Source organism: Asterias amurensis, chromosome 11 (genome assembly GCF_032118995.1).
Source record: "Asterias amurensis chromosome 11, ASM3211899v1".
NCBI classification, from domain to species: domain Eukaryota; kingdom Metazoa; phylum Echinodermata; class Asteroidea; order Forcipulatida; family Asteriidae; genus Asterias; species Asterias amurensis.
This window is the reverse complement of record NC_092658.1, coordinates 11,884,361-11,899,833: the sequence shown is the minus strand read 5'-3', so window position 1 is coordinate 11,899,833 and position 15,473 is coordinate 11,884,361. Positions and strand designations below refer to the sequence as shown.

The 15,473-nt window shown below is 39.8% G+C and overlaps 1 protein-coding gene across 2 annotated transcripts in view; it reads left to right on the top strand.

Annotated features, from left to right (window-relative positions):
- LOC139944682 (uncharacterized) overlaps positions 1-15,473 on the top strand; it is a 95,613-nt gene that overhangs the window by 65,400 nt on the left and 14,740 nt on the right. For both annotated transcript variants that reach the window (XM_071941758.1, XM_071941757.1), the window contains one exon: positions 12,607-12,776. In XM_071941758.1, the coding sequence (XP_071797859.1) occupies positions 12,607-12,776 (170 nt within the window). The remainder of the gene's footprint in view (positions 1-12,606; positions 12,777-15,473) is intronic.

Here is a 15,473-nt window from a genome sequence, read left to right as displayed (position 1 = left end):
CGGGTTCGACTCGCACCCAGGTAGTACCCCTGTTGATTTTACCCCCACATGATTTGGAAGGTACTGACTAAGCACAGTGCTTATGTAAGAAGAAACATCCCCGTATATAATGCACGTACCAGAACAATTTATTTTTTGAAAAGTAGGGATTCACCCGGGCCCCGGTGGTGACAGATTTCGTCATGCTTGTGAGCTACACTGATTAACTTCAATATGAGGCATCCTTAGTCACTTCATCACCATAATATTTGTTATAATAAAAACATAAGATTTAAGATAAGTTTCTTCGAAACAATCTCCCATTTAATAAAATCTAAATTGTTGAAAACTCCCACGACGGCCCTTTAATGTTGCAACATAACTTATATCAATATAATGTGACTAAATCAACCTTAACTCTGCGTTTAGGGTTACTCATGTAATATCATACGTTAGGATCAGACCTGAGTTTGATTTGATACCCTCGCGCCTGGCCGGCTCGACCATGGCTTAACCGCTAGATCTCCCTTGCCAGTCTTACGTGACTAACAAGCCAATATAAAACACCCTCCTAAAAAAACTAAGACTGTACGTTGTAGCAAATACGAGCATGGAAATTATAAATTCAATTTTTTTAGAAAATGTGGGTCTCTTCGGTCATATATAGGTTATGTTGTCTGTCTCTCTAACTCCATGCTTTTATGGATCAGAGGAGGATTTAGTCATATGTAAATAAACATGTTTGACTTCATTGCATGTGTTACAGGACCCGATTTCATAAAGCTGTTAAAGACACTGGACACTATTGGTTATTACAAATAGTGGCCACTGCCTTTAATCAGATGAAATTTAGAATTATCATAGAGCTGCTTAAGCAGAAAACATTACTTAACAATTGTGTATTTTAGAAGAGATTAACAGGATACCAGCTACAAATTGTACTTGTGACATAGTTTGGCAGGTAACCTTATTCTGATAAGCATGATTTGTTTTGCCGAGCTTCGTTGTGTGCTCTGTAATATTGGGTTCATGTTGCACGTTGAAGTTGGACCTGCCCTATAACCCCCTTCTGACATATGTGTTCTAAAATGCACTTTCCAAGCGACCCTGAGTAACTATTAGGAAGTGCAATTAACAGATAACCCCATCAATTCAACAATTTTCAATCATTTAGAGTTATATTATTTATTCATTTTGCCTGGCCTTGTCGGAACGGTAGAAACAAAGTTTGTTTCTAATACATTTCGAGGACGGTCCTTCGAAATGAGTAACTCACGAAACACAATATGCAAATTTTGAAAATGAATTCCTCGGCTGGATTCATTTTGAATAATATCTCTTTTATTTAAAGGTGTGTATACACTTTTACCGTTATATTGCAAAATATAGGGAAACCGCCAAATGTAGGGCTAGGTAGCTCAGTTGGTAAAGAGCGCCGGCATGTTAATCTGGAGGTCTCAGGTTCGGTTTCTGAGTTCAACGTGAAAATCCAATGTTTACTTTTGCGAAGCAGAATATTTTTAAGAACCATTTTCTGCGTGGCTCTGTGAAGTTGGGCCCTGGGTCTGTGTTTAATATGAAAATGCCCATGCTCTATCACAAGGTAATTTATGTATACCATAATCTCATAGTCGTCGTCTTCCATTCTAAATTAAAGATAGTGTACATTTATTTCTGAGCTGAATAATACACACGTTCATTAGTTATTGATTGTATCTGTTGATGGAGGACTATTCAATGTTTTCATTGAGAGCTTTTAATAGTATATGTATACAGCAGCAGGTAGTTGATGGAATTGATGATACGCACAAGCAGGTCGGATACTTCATGGAGGCAACGAAGGAGATTTGCCTCCATGCCCCCTTGGACATTGCATCGGTGCCCTTGAAATGCTCCAGTAATGCACAGTTGCCTCATAGGTTGCCCTTTCAAAAACGAAGCACATACAGGCATGCACTTTAGTATAAAAAAGTAGAAAAACACTAGCAACAGGGCCATCGCTGATTTGTTCTTTGAAAAAAATGACAGCCCCTTTTTTTAAGAGTGAGGTGGGTCACCAGTCACAACAATGTAAACTTAGTGTACTTTTGACTGGCTATTACCTGTATCTGTTAAAGCCATTATACACTTTCGGTAAACAGTATTGTCCAAGTCCCACACTTCGTGTATCACAACTTATATATAAAATAACAATCCTGTGGAAATTTAGGCTCATTCGGACATCGGAGTCGGGAGAAAATAACGGGAAAACTTACTCCTGTTTTCGCGCGTTTCGCCGTGTCATGACATGTGTTTATAACAAATCCGTAATTCTCGTTAACGAGAATTTATATTGTTTTACCGTTTTCTCAAAAAGTAAAACATTTCATGGACTAATATTTCAAGAGAAGTCTTTCACCATTACCTTCTGTAAACCCTGTAAATTATTTGTAAATCTGTGAACTTTTTTTTTTTTCTGTACCGAAAGGGTCCAATGGCTTTAAAGCAATACTTTTCTGTACTTGATAAGTACTTGCAAACAATCGAGAAGGAAGGAAAACAATCAATTAGAAGGAGGGAAAACCATTAGAACTAATTAGAGTAATTCATAAGCAGGTCTGATCGGGTGTTCTAATCACTTAGTCTGTTGTTTTATGCAGGCGTTTGTTGTATCTTTTTGCATAATTCATTTCAATAATGCTTGTTGTTTCTGTAGCATGGGTTAGCAAGTCCCCTTGGCCGTTATAGAGTCGCGATGTTACGGCGATTAGCACGGTGGCCTGCTCCATGAATTATTCATGAGATTTGATTAATTATGTATGGCAAGGGATGATGTCAGAAAGCTTTCTTTGCAAGTTGATGAATTATTCATTAGTTTCGTTATAGAGCCCTCATTGTAAATAATTCGGTGCGGGTGAATTTGTAGAGTGCTTGAAAAATGGGGGGAGATAACCTGGTTTGCGAACAGAAGGTCGTCTGCAAAAATTATTTAGGGCATTTTCGAAATTGTTGGGTTGAGGCACAGGCTTCTTTGGGTTATTTTGAGAAACGTGAAGTTTGTTTGCACGGGCTTCAAAACAGTAAAACGCAGGCTATAAGCCGGTGCCGCATGCAATTATGTCCTCTATGCAATACTATCCGGAGGTCATTATTGCATATGCAATAATATCCGCCGGACGGTTTTGCATATGCAATCGTGTCCGCCCGGACGCTGCTGCATAATGCAATTGTGTCCGCCTGGACACACTTGCATATGCAGTTGTGTCCGCCCCCGTGCAAAACCGTCCTTGCAGTAAATTAAACGCCCTTGGTCGACGGAACACGTTCGCCATTTTTTTTACAAGCTAAATGCATATCATGAATGACATGGGAAATGTTCGGCCGTTGGGTATTCGCTGCAATCATAAAATATGATGCATATACGTAGGTTCAGTGCATTCACGCTCGCTTACGTGCGCACACATACATGTACAGTCATGTACATGTCCGCCGGACGGTTTTTGCATAGCCCCGGACACGATTGTATATGCAAAAGTGTCCGGAGCGGACAGCATTGCATGGCGGACACAATTGCATCTGACACCGACGCTTAGGCATTACTTGGTGTGCTTTCAAATGCATTTGAAACCTTTCACGATTTGAGTGAGAAATTACCCCTTTTTCAAAAACTACGTTACTTCAGAGGGAGCCATTTTTCATAATGTTTTATACTATCAACAGCTTTTTATCGGTCGTTACCAAGTAAGCTTTTATGCAAACAATTATTTTTAGTAATTACCAATAGTGTCCAGTGCCTTTAATAGCTATCTAGTCATCACGCCTCTCCCCGTCAGCTGGCCAACACGCACGGCATTAAACCCCTCTGCCTGACCAACGTTGCCTCCATTGTCCGGTCCAGCAAGGCACTGTTGTTTCGTTCACATTCAAACTAATGCCATTATGTCCTCTGCGTGCACATGGATCATCTGAGTTTATAATTAGCAACCCATCTGCAATATGGGCCCTATTTCATAAAGCCTGTAAGCACAACAACTTGTTAAACACATAATAGTGTTGACTTGCTTAGCAGAATCAGGTTACCAGCTCAAATTACAGTAAGTCTGCATTAAAATTTAAGGTTACCAGCTAAGCCACATGTACAATTAGTGATTTGCATCCTGCTCATTTCTGCTTAACAACCGTATTGTCAAGCAACATTTACTGCTTAAGAAATGGGCACATGTAGAGGGGAAATCGAGGGAACATTCACCATCTGACAAAGTCAACATAGTGAGCAAAACATCTACTCATGACCACGGCCAGGCCAATTAAATCTCATTTTGTTTGCTTCATTAATTGGAATTAATGGCCCCCGATTCCTAAAGCATGCAGTTCAACCTACTCTGCTTAGTTCTCACGCCCGTACCAGCTGCCCGTGACAGTCTCCCCGCAAAGTGTCAAAAATAATTATCCGCCAAAATGTTTTGGGACATTGCGCGATCGTCTGCCCCTCCGTAATGGGTCGACCTTGGCGTGACTCTTCCATCAGGGTTTAGGGAAGCCGCGGGCTGGGTGGCAATTAACTCGACTGATTAATACTAAATCATGACCATTATTCTCGCTTTGTGTAAAGTTTTGCTCCAATGAGCTGTCAAAATTTGTTGAAGGACATCCAGGCCAGTACACAATGGAGCTATCATCACAGGGCTGTGTACCCTCCTGGCGTTATCTATTTTGCCCCCACTCTTCTGTGTTCGCATTCAAATAAACCCATGTGTTAAAATATGAAGCCATTTATCCAAATTGGAGATGATGTAACCTTAAAATGCAGAAGTATGTATTTAGTGTGTGGGAACTGCCCAGTTTAGGTATCAGTTTACCGTTGATTGAATTGGGGTTATGTTGTGAATTAGTTGGTCATTAAAAAGAAACGCACAACGAGAATCATCTCGTATTGGAAGGGGTGACAAAGATTTTGAGCACGGAATGCCATAGAATGGCCATTTACTGAAGATTATTGAACAGCGTATCCCACAAAACGCACCGAACATAAACCCCAATCACCGGATTTAAAATAATTGAGAAGTTGTTGAAGACATTACCGGAACGCAATTTTTTTTCTGCACTTCGAAATTGCCACTATCGTAGTGCTTTTCAAGTGGGATTTTGTTTAAATCGGGAAAATTGGACGTGACGTCGGTGCAAGGCTTCAATGGTTCGCGAAACTAAGGACAATTAAGTCATCATATAATCTCTTCTTACAACAGAGCAAAAAACAAAAACTTTAGATATGAGAAACCCTACAAACACCAGGTTGGGATGACTCCTTCACCTTCCAAAACCTTACAAGACATGGGGAAACGAAGATGGTGGCGCCCCACTGTACCGCTTCAAGAAGCACCGTTACTAACGATAGCGCATGATTCGTGTGAGACAACCTTGTACTTTGTTAACTATCTGTTAAAACAATTATCACGCGGACACGGCACTGTAATTGGCAAAATGATTTACAATTAGCATAAATTAAGCACATTCAGCCTCATTGGATTTTCGCAATGAGTTTTGAGGTTCAAAATGATATTTGTTTTAACTTACTTTACTTACTGCAATAACTGCATACCATAATGCTTCCTATCATTTTGAAGTTGAACACCGACATGTGTGACTAAATTCGTACCACTCAACTTTTCCTCCATTCAGAGCATAATACTGATCGTTACGTTGATTTGTCAACCACAGAATATTCTCAGAAACAACACTACTATAGTAACAAAATTTACGGATGGTGCTACCGCAAACTTCACCTGATTAAACCATTAGAATGTATAGTGCCAATCGGCGACCACATCATTACTAAAACATAATTTACAACATGACCAATCTGGTATGAAATCATTTATCAACACCAATATCATTGATTGTTAAACATTTTAAAAATGCAATTGGATCAATCAATTGAGACCAACTTTCTAATTTTTGTTTGACCGACAAAAACTCGTCATCGTCAACTCGTCGTCGAAGTACTGGCCACAGTTTTTGTTTAACAGAACGCCACTATATCTCTACAGTATCGTAGGCAGTGGAGCGCACTGCTTCTACCCATTAATGTTCAACGCATCGTTGGTAGACCCAAACAAAAGAGCTGGTATTGCTGACTTGGTTGAATGGAGGTTCAAGTTCTGACCTTGTGTTCACCTTGACAGACAAAAAGTAATGTTTAGCTGCTCAATGTCCTTTGTGAATTGGCCTTGTGAATGTATGCTGGTAATTTTAACAGTATGAAGAATACATTTAAACCAAACTAAATATCAAACATATTTCCGGAGGGGGGGGGGGGTGTCACACGTGGCCAAACTGGTGCTGTTTACGATTCATAATTGTCGCTAGCATTAACACTATGAGCGCACAGGGATTCAGACAACATGGCTTTTTGAGATATGGAGGACACTTATTGGAGTGCACCGTAGGTTCTGGGTGTACATATGGGCAAATTTACCCAAACCAAATAAAATGTCCACCATTATCTCTCAAAATGGCTTATGGCTGCGTATTAAAAAGGAATGACGTTAGGTTGAACCCAACCTACTACAACATTCACATTTCCCTTTGAATTGACCGCCGATGGTCCAACCAGATCAACCGCCGTTGGTCTTAGCATGAGATCTCGTGTGTTTCTTGAAGTAGTGGTGGGTTGGCCATATGGCGTTTACATTAATCAAACCAATGGGAGTTTGTGCGATCGGTAGGGGGTGTGTGATGGGGGGCTTCTGTCGCTGGTGGACATGGAAGTGAGGATGAGTTGTCTCGAAAGTCCGTTTTGCATGTTGCGATTATTTTATAGTCTTTATGGTCCAATAGTCAATGGTCAATTTATTAGATACCCAGATGTTTTTATACTGCCCCCCCCCCTTCATTGATGTCCGGACCTCGCCCCTTATACAAACGTTAAAGGGGCTCATTCTAGAACAATTTAAACAAAAACTATTGTCAAGATCACCACCGGAAAAAACATAGTACACCCACTTGTGCCCCCTGAAAGTGTATGTACACCCTACTTTCTTCGCTGACAGAATGTTGTATTACGAACTTGCAATAACTACCTTGACCTAATAAGAAATCAGCGTGAACTGCTGAGGAAAACATTTTTAGAACCTTTTTGTAAGGGTTCTAGCGTGTCATAAACGCATCACCGAAACCGTTGACAGAATGTAATGGTTGATCTTACACTGAATGCCCAATAAATAAATTTACAGTCCAGCTAAAGAATTATGAGACAGATTTTTTTTGAAAATGAGTTTTACTTGCGTGAGCATTTGGATTGACGCAAAATAACCCCTGTGTTTTTCGACCAACGGTTAACGGATTTTTCCCCAATGAAATAGTTAATAACATAGATCTGTTATATTTTCATTTATGCTGTAACTTTAATTGGTTTGATGTGTTAGTCGAGGGGTGCCAAGTACAGACATGTTCCAACTTGAATATTGCCATTCATTTAGGACTCAATTCGAAGACGTTTTCATTATGCACCACAGGTATCGAAATTAAACTCACATTAACTTTTTTTGGCTCCCCAATCCCCATCTTTAGTTGAATGGACCGCTGGGAAAACGCCCCCTAGGGCTGCCGGCAAATAAACATATGTTTTCTTGTTAAAAGGATTAGTGTCAAATGTCATTTTTAAATTGGGTATAAATCTCGGACTATAAAGACAGAATCGCTGGACGCTCAGTTTGCTATTAGTGATCATAAAACCCGTGTTTCATTAAAGGCATGGACACTGATGATTGATATTACTCAAAATAACTGTTAGTAAGCATAAAAACTTACTTGGATCGAGCAATGGAGGGCTGTTGATGGTTAAAACATTGAGAGAAATGGCCACCACTGAAGTATCGTAGTTTTTGAGAAAGGGTTAATTTCTTATTGAAATAAGAAATACTTCAGGTCTGAAGCCTTGTATTAGGCGTCTGGAAGCACACAAATTGTGCAATTGGTGTTTTCGATGACCAACGGAGTTCAAATGTTCATAGGTTTGATATGTAGGGACACACAAAGTGAGGTTACCAGTCTTTGACAATTACAAAAGTATACCCTGCCTTAAAAAGGAATTGCCCCCATACAAATCCAGTCAGCAAATTGATTTATTGTCTTTGCCATATTTCGCAGTGAATTTTCGTCAGTGTCAATCCATAAAAATAATGTCCATCGACTTCCATGACAGGAAATATGAGTTAATTTAATAGTTCGCCTTGTAATGCATTTCACTTCTTGTTTTATCCTTATACCTTTATCTAGGGGAGTATAAAGATTCTTGGCTCCCTGCCCAAAATCATTATAATTACCCTGAGAGTTAATTGGTTAATCGTTATAACAAAGAAACCCATCGCTGGCTGGCTGGCCAACGGAATCAATTATTGTGTCAAGGATTTGAGCGATAGTTACAGCATTGTTGAACCAGAAGAATTGGCGTGATAGGTATTCTGGTGTGATGGGTCACATTGTTGCAGTCTCCCAAGGCCAATTTCACTCTCAACTGAGTCGTGACGAGAGATCTTGACCAAGGATGCCCGTCATCTTGGATGTATGTTGCATTCAAAGCAGTGTATTAACCAAACTGAGGCTGGAAGGGAGAAATAGTCTTGTCCTTTATTGTATGACAAGAATCAGAGTTACTTTGTGCTAAGGTACCGAAGTAACATGATCTGTATAAATAGGGCCTTACCAGTTGCGTTACTAAACACTTTTGATGTCGGGAACAAAGAATTAAGTTAACATAGTTGTTGTGTATTTACTTCTAGTTAATGAACAACAGAAAGCTTAGAATGTTTTCAGAGATGCACTGAGATTTAATTTCCAACATAATTGTCCTTAAGGTTGGTTGTTAACAACCGAAATCAGTTGTTGCGTTTTAAGGTTTCCGGCTGTTTTTTTTTTTCTTCTTCGGATTATGACTTCATTTAAGTTGGAAGTATTTTACAGATAGTCCTAGCATGAACTTTATAATCAATGTTCTTTCAGGCCCCAAAAAACGAAACAACGATGTGTTCCTCATTACCAATCAATTTTATAACATCGTTATCTATCGCTGAGAAAGAACGCGGGAAGCAAGTTGAAGAAACCAAGGAACTCATCTGGTCAATTTAAATAAAATTCGTTGTCTGTGCGATCGTAGGCACCAGGGCTATAAAGGCAATAATGACTCTCAACTTCAAAATCAGTACCTATCAGACTAGATATTAAACAATGATTGTTTCCCTTTTCCTGTATAGAGGCCGGCCTAACACAGTTGTCTGTCTCTCGGAAAACATGGAAGCAAATTTGAATCAAACGAGGAATTCATGTGGTCAGATCTATAAAGAATTTCACAATGAAATAATTTTAAGGATTACTTAGTTTTCCCGCTGATATGTCAGGTATAAATAAGCACAAGGTTATCATTGTGGCTTTTTTTGTTAAATTGGTTATCTGGGCGATCTATAGGGACCAGGGTTGTAAAGACATAATGATAATTGAATGGGAGGACCCGCACAAGGGCGCCCTGTATCAACACATAACTCGTATTGCCATTATGTGAAACTGGGTCGTGTAGCCCAGACCCGTTTTGTATTCACTCTGTCCATCACTTCGAGAGTTATGCTCAGTGGTAGAAATTAAATTCAATGGACCCAATTCTAGTCAAGTAAGACAAATAACTGAGTTGTCCTTCTACTTCAATCCACCCCCGCCTCAAATAATCAAAAACCATGTACAGTAAATGTGTATACCCATAAATGATCTAGATTCGAAACTATAGAGACTCAAATGCGGTTTTTGGCGTTTGTTTTGTGTGGTTTTTTGCTTGGCGCTTCCAAAAAAAAATTGTAAATGTTATTATCAGTCCCGCCTCATCAAAATAAACAACCATCAGTTGAAAACCATGAAACAGTAAATAATATATACACATAAAGCCGATCTAGATTTTAAACTGGACACATGCAGAGTCGGTGTTTGCCTTTGTTTTTGTGGGTTTGCCTGTGCTTCAATTTTGTTTTGTTAAATTGGAAAAAAAAACTATAAATAAATACTTCGGGAACGTTCACGTGTAAATATCTTTGTGTGGGTGTTGGCTGTGAAAACAACACGGGGTTGTCTCGACGTTTCGAAGAGTATGCTCTGCTCGTTTTCAGAAGACCACACCAGTTCATTTTGAGAGCGAACACTCCCACAAAAGAGGTTTACACATGGTTGTACCCGCAAGTTTACTACTTATGAATAGTTTCTTCCTATTAACCCACGCCATGCTAAGCTTCAAACAATATTTAACACTGTTATATTATCATCATCCCTCTTTGTCTAAAATAAAAAGCCATTGTACTTTAAAGTAAGCTGATCCAGATATGTAACTGGACTAAGGTGCATTGCGGTTGTTTACCTTTGTTTTTGTGGGTGTTCTGCCTTGCTGTTCAAAACAAAAGTGGTAAATGTCAAACTCTTATAATGGCAAAAATAAAATAAAAACAACTTTACTATAATAAACAGGGAACCGTTTAGAGATTTAATTGAACTGGAACTTTACGATAACAACGTGGAATCGTCAAGGGTTCGAGAAGATTATTAAAAAATTGTTCCGGGATTGCTTGCTCGGGAAAATAATTTCTTTGCACAAGGAAATTTAAAAACAACACCATATTGCTTGTTTAATTTGCAGTGGTCAGCCCCATTATACTTCCGTTGGATTAGTTATGGTAATGCCAGCATCAACCCGGCCGTGTTCTCATTTTAAGGGCTTTTTTCGCCATAACATTTGACACAAACTCCGTAGGCCATGGTGTATTTGTGAACCCATGGGGTTCCGGTGGGGTCCCATTGGCGTTCCTTGCGAACCCATTGACGTTCCCGGGGATCCCATACGTGTTTATAGGGGGCCTACAACACTCGTACTCACACTTATGTTCTCTAAGGAGTGTTGTGGGAGTGCCTTTATATTGTGAAACAAAGAGTGGTTTGATTCAGTATTATATGCACAGTATACGTATTGAAAGAGCCCAGTAAGTTATCGTTAAGAGAAGGGGTTTGTACCTGTGTTTATGGCATAGTAATTTGCAGTTTGCGACACAGAGCACCTTGCAAACCCTTAACAAGTTTTGCACTTAAAAATGACTCTCTTTATTCAACACATGCTCTCTGTATACGTGTAGACAAAAGATTTAGCGATTTTTTTACGCCTATTTGGTTTGGAAAGTACTCTATGAATTGAGATTATAAACTATGTATTACCAATTGTAGGTTAACTTAGGCCTACTACTTAACTATTGTTTTATTTTATTTGTAGTTTAAAATAGGCCTATATATGAACGCAATTAATTGTTTTGCCAATTTAATGATGAGTAAACTTCAATATTGCTTAGAACGGGATACTTTCTCCTTCACAATTTGGTAGTTATGGTTTTTTTCATATAGGCCTACTTTTTATTTATGTTTCGACAGTATACACTAAATATTACCATGGGGTACACAACGGGCAACTCGGGAGTTTGGAATTATAGTAGGATTAAAGTAGTAGAAACACAAGCAGTTAATTTGTTTTCAGAACTTTTGTGAGCAAAGCAGCACCATTGAATTAGGCCGTGATTTTGACACTGGTATCTATACCTATTCGAATATCTCTTGGTTCTTTGTTCACTCGCACACATTTTTATAAAAAATGCCATTATATTTTCCGCGACATTGTCGTCTTCGTCTGAGTGCCTTCCTCAGTTGGATTGATATTCAATTGACGTTTCGTCAGTCCACTGTCAATATTCCTGTCCTCAACACCGAAATGTCGATCGCTGAGTTTGCCGGTGCCGTTTACCAAAACATACATGGCCCAGTTTCACTCCCTGCCAATCTGGACCGTCGCGCTAGCAATCATTACACTGTTCTTGTTTTGTTTTGCAAGAACTATGTTGGTACATGTAGAAAACTACCCCTAAACATCATTGAACAGGTCTCACAATCACTTCGTAAAACAAACTAAACCCCAATACTTTTTACTGTGTTATTATTACTTTTTTACTTAAAACGAGGGCTAGAGCGAGGAGTCGGTGAGAAAGCCCGCCCGAGTGATGTGATTGAATGTCGGTGCTTGGACTCACAACTCCCGCCGCCGTTTTTTTTTTCACGTCCAAGTTTTGTTTTCTTCTATATCTCCAGCAAAAAAAGGCTGGTTTTTTATTGACCCGAGCTGAGGCCTACTTCTCCTCAAATTTCATTGAGAAAGCGGTTGTCAATCATCGTATATTTGCAACAGTGGACATATCGATGTAAAAGACCGAGTCAACTTCAAGTCAAACGAGTAGACATTTTTCTGGTGTCACCTCCGGAGTTGACACACACATAAAACAAAGAAGAAGATAAACTAGAGATCATAGTTCACTCGTTTAGAATCATTGACCTAGGAATACTATATGAAGGTGATAAACAACTTCCCCGCGTGAACAGAACAAGAAATCGCTTATCGTACCCCAATCCAAATACAGAAAAATCATAGATTTGACCGAAATCGGTTTTCCATCGTAGGAAATTTAACCTCGAGTGAGCAAAGAACACTCTCAAGAGCTGTGTTTCAAAGCAATTAATCACCCTTCTTCTGTCTTCTCCCTTCTCCCCTCCCATGCTCTATTTGTGTCCCTTCTTTACGAGTAGATGGAGACGGAAAGGACGGCAGTGGGTCTAAGAGGCGCCGGAGCCGGACTAACTTCAATGGTTGGCAGTTAGAGGAACTCGAGAGGGCTTTCAACGAGAGCCATTACCCTGATATCTTCACACGGGAGGCGCTTGCAATGAGGCTTGACCTCGTGGAATCTAGAGTACAGGTGAGAAGACAAACATTCAAAACGTTGGGATACTAGACACTGACTAGTCTATAGCCACAGACTCAAGTCGTGTCCGAATTGGCAGCTATAGCTACGGCTATGGCTGTTGATAGGATGTTGCTAAGGACGTCCCATACCTCAACGTATGATGACGTGGAAATGTAGCCGTAGCCGCCAATTCGAACACGGCCTAACTAAGGAGTGACGTCATCAGTACGTCGTTTTCCCTTTGTGTACTGTCAATACCTTTGTACACTTTGTACAAAAAGGAGTCTAACTATTTTGTACAGAATGTTAATTTTCCCTTGATCCCATCCACTAGGCCTACGCCGCCTGCACTGTTATTGTAGCGTTCCCTGACCTAGTACACCTTGGTCGAAATGAATTGAATCGAGTACGTCAGAGGTACCAGTCTAACCTCGCGGCTAGGGAATTTGGTTTTTATCTTTTTTGAAACTTGAAAAAAAAAAAACATTCGTGTGCTTCGCTTTCAAAGCTTTCTTTATCATTCCAGTTGATTATTTCTCAATGCAATTTTAGTGACAACCAATGTTCCTCTAACGGCAAATCTCCTGATTTATTTCAGTTACGTTTATTTCATTTCATACCAATAATTATAAATAATGGCGGCCAGTAATGTATTTCAGTCCAAATCACTGTCATTAATACCGCAACCAAATTTAATGTTCACCTCCATCTTACCTAAGACGAAGACGAACAGTCCGTAAGTAAAATTTCAGAATCATAAACACCGGATGTAATACCCAGCGTCTTTTTGGACATGCACTCTTTGGAGTAAATTTACAATTATTGCTCAGTAAACATGGGTTTAAGAGCTCGTGACTAATCATTAAAGTGATGGGAATCATCACGGTGTGTTATTCATTTCACTTAACTAATCTCCTGTAACCAACGTTCGGTTATAGCTAGTACTTAGTTCCTTTAGCAGTAAGTAAAATCGCAAGTACACTTTTAATTTCCCTCCGATCAGATACGGTGATCACTTATCGTATTTATTACAGCAAAGTATAAACAGATACACTACAAAAATGAAATATTTCTGTCCCATTAAGTGTGAATGACACAAAGTAGGCGATTATTGTTAGCAGAAAAAGGTTTTTTTTCATGTGGCAGGATGAGTGTGTAATTTACAAACATGAGTTGAAAGCCCCTTGGTGGTTGTCCGTTAACATAAATCCAACTCATGCCCTTTTTACTCTCTGTCCCGGAGTAATTCTTTTACCGTACGGCTTGAGATGGAGGCGATGGTATCGTACATTAATTTTTGTTGTCAGAGCTGGGCTTCACTCCTCTATCTCTCGAGCTTTTCATTTTGTTCTTCTCTGTCCATCTCAGTTTTTGCCCGATTTCCTCTATCCCGTGATCATACGTGGCAAGTCGGCCGTTACTTTGACGTGGGGAAATGACAAGCACAAATATATGCATAAAATTTGCCAGTTCGGTGGGCCGCGGGGAAAATTAATTGACATGCGAGCAAATTTGCTGTTGGGAAAAAGTCAGGGATAGAGAGCGTCACACCAACAGAGCGTGACGCCGTGCATGCCCCGCCGAGGGAAGGAGCAGAAACACGGCGTGCTTGCATGCTGTTGGGGATTGCAAGCAATATCAGGGTGTATTTAGGGGAGCGGGTCTGGCCGCTGTGTCGTTGCAATCCAATCTGGCCTAGTAACATATGAGTTAAATGTTTCATTATTAGCTTCACGTCAGGAGATCGCAATTTGTTAAAGCCATTTAGTACATGACTGTAAGCCCTGTGAGCATAATTTTTTGCCGTATCCAGTCTTTAGTGATGGACAAGTCATGGAAGACTACCGGCCGGCAATTTTGTTACCACTGTCGTAGTGATTTTCAATGGGGAAAATAAGTTAAAAGATTTGCTGGTATTCAAATTAATTGACACTACAAAGATGACACTATTTGCGTGTATTTGGTAAATGTATAATTAAAATCGTAGCTACTGGGGTGGCATCGGTATACAAACGGCAGTGTGCCAATCGATTCTGCAGTTGAACGTCTCTCTGAACAACTCGGCACATTAAGTGCGGACACTTTCTCACAATTCTCTCTAAGTTATTAAACACCATTGAGTTGTTGTAGGTTAGGCTCCCAGCCTCCCAGCAAGGTGGTAATGTCCCCCCTTACAATGTGTACACAGCAAACACGACTGAAATTAATTTACGTGTTTTTGTTCTGGTCTCGGAGAGAAGCAAAGCCCATTTTGCTGTGGTGGGTAAACTTTGCAATAAGCTCATTGTGCTTAACACAACTATGCTAATGTGATGGCCTGGTTGGCCTTTTGGTGGATCTGCAACAGCTATTAGTTTTGCAATTAGTGGTGTGTTTGTACTCCCTTGGGAACTGCGTAGTGTAAATACAACACCTGGGTACGTAATAAGAAAGATTCATCCTTTAAAACATAAACTAAGATCAGTGCTGTTGCTTCACGTCCATATTTTCTCCACGTTCAAACTTTTAGTGAGATTCTACGAGCATGGCCAGATTCCATAGAGCTGCATAAGCAGACGTGTCTGCTTAATCTGCTTAGCATAACTTATGCAGGATACCAGTCACAAGCAGTACACGCGGAACGGCATTTGAACTGGTTATCTTATTCTGGTAACGGTGTTGTTTTGTGCTCAGCACCTTTTGTGCTGAAGCAGATCTATGAAATGTGGT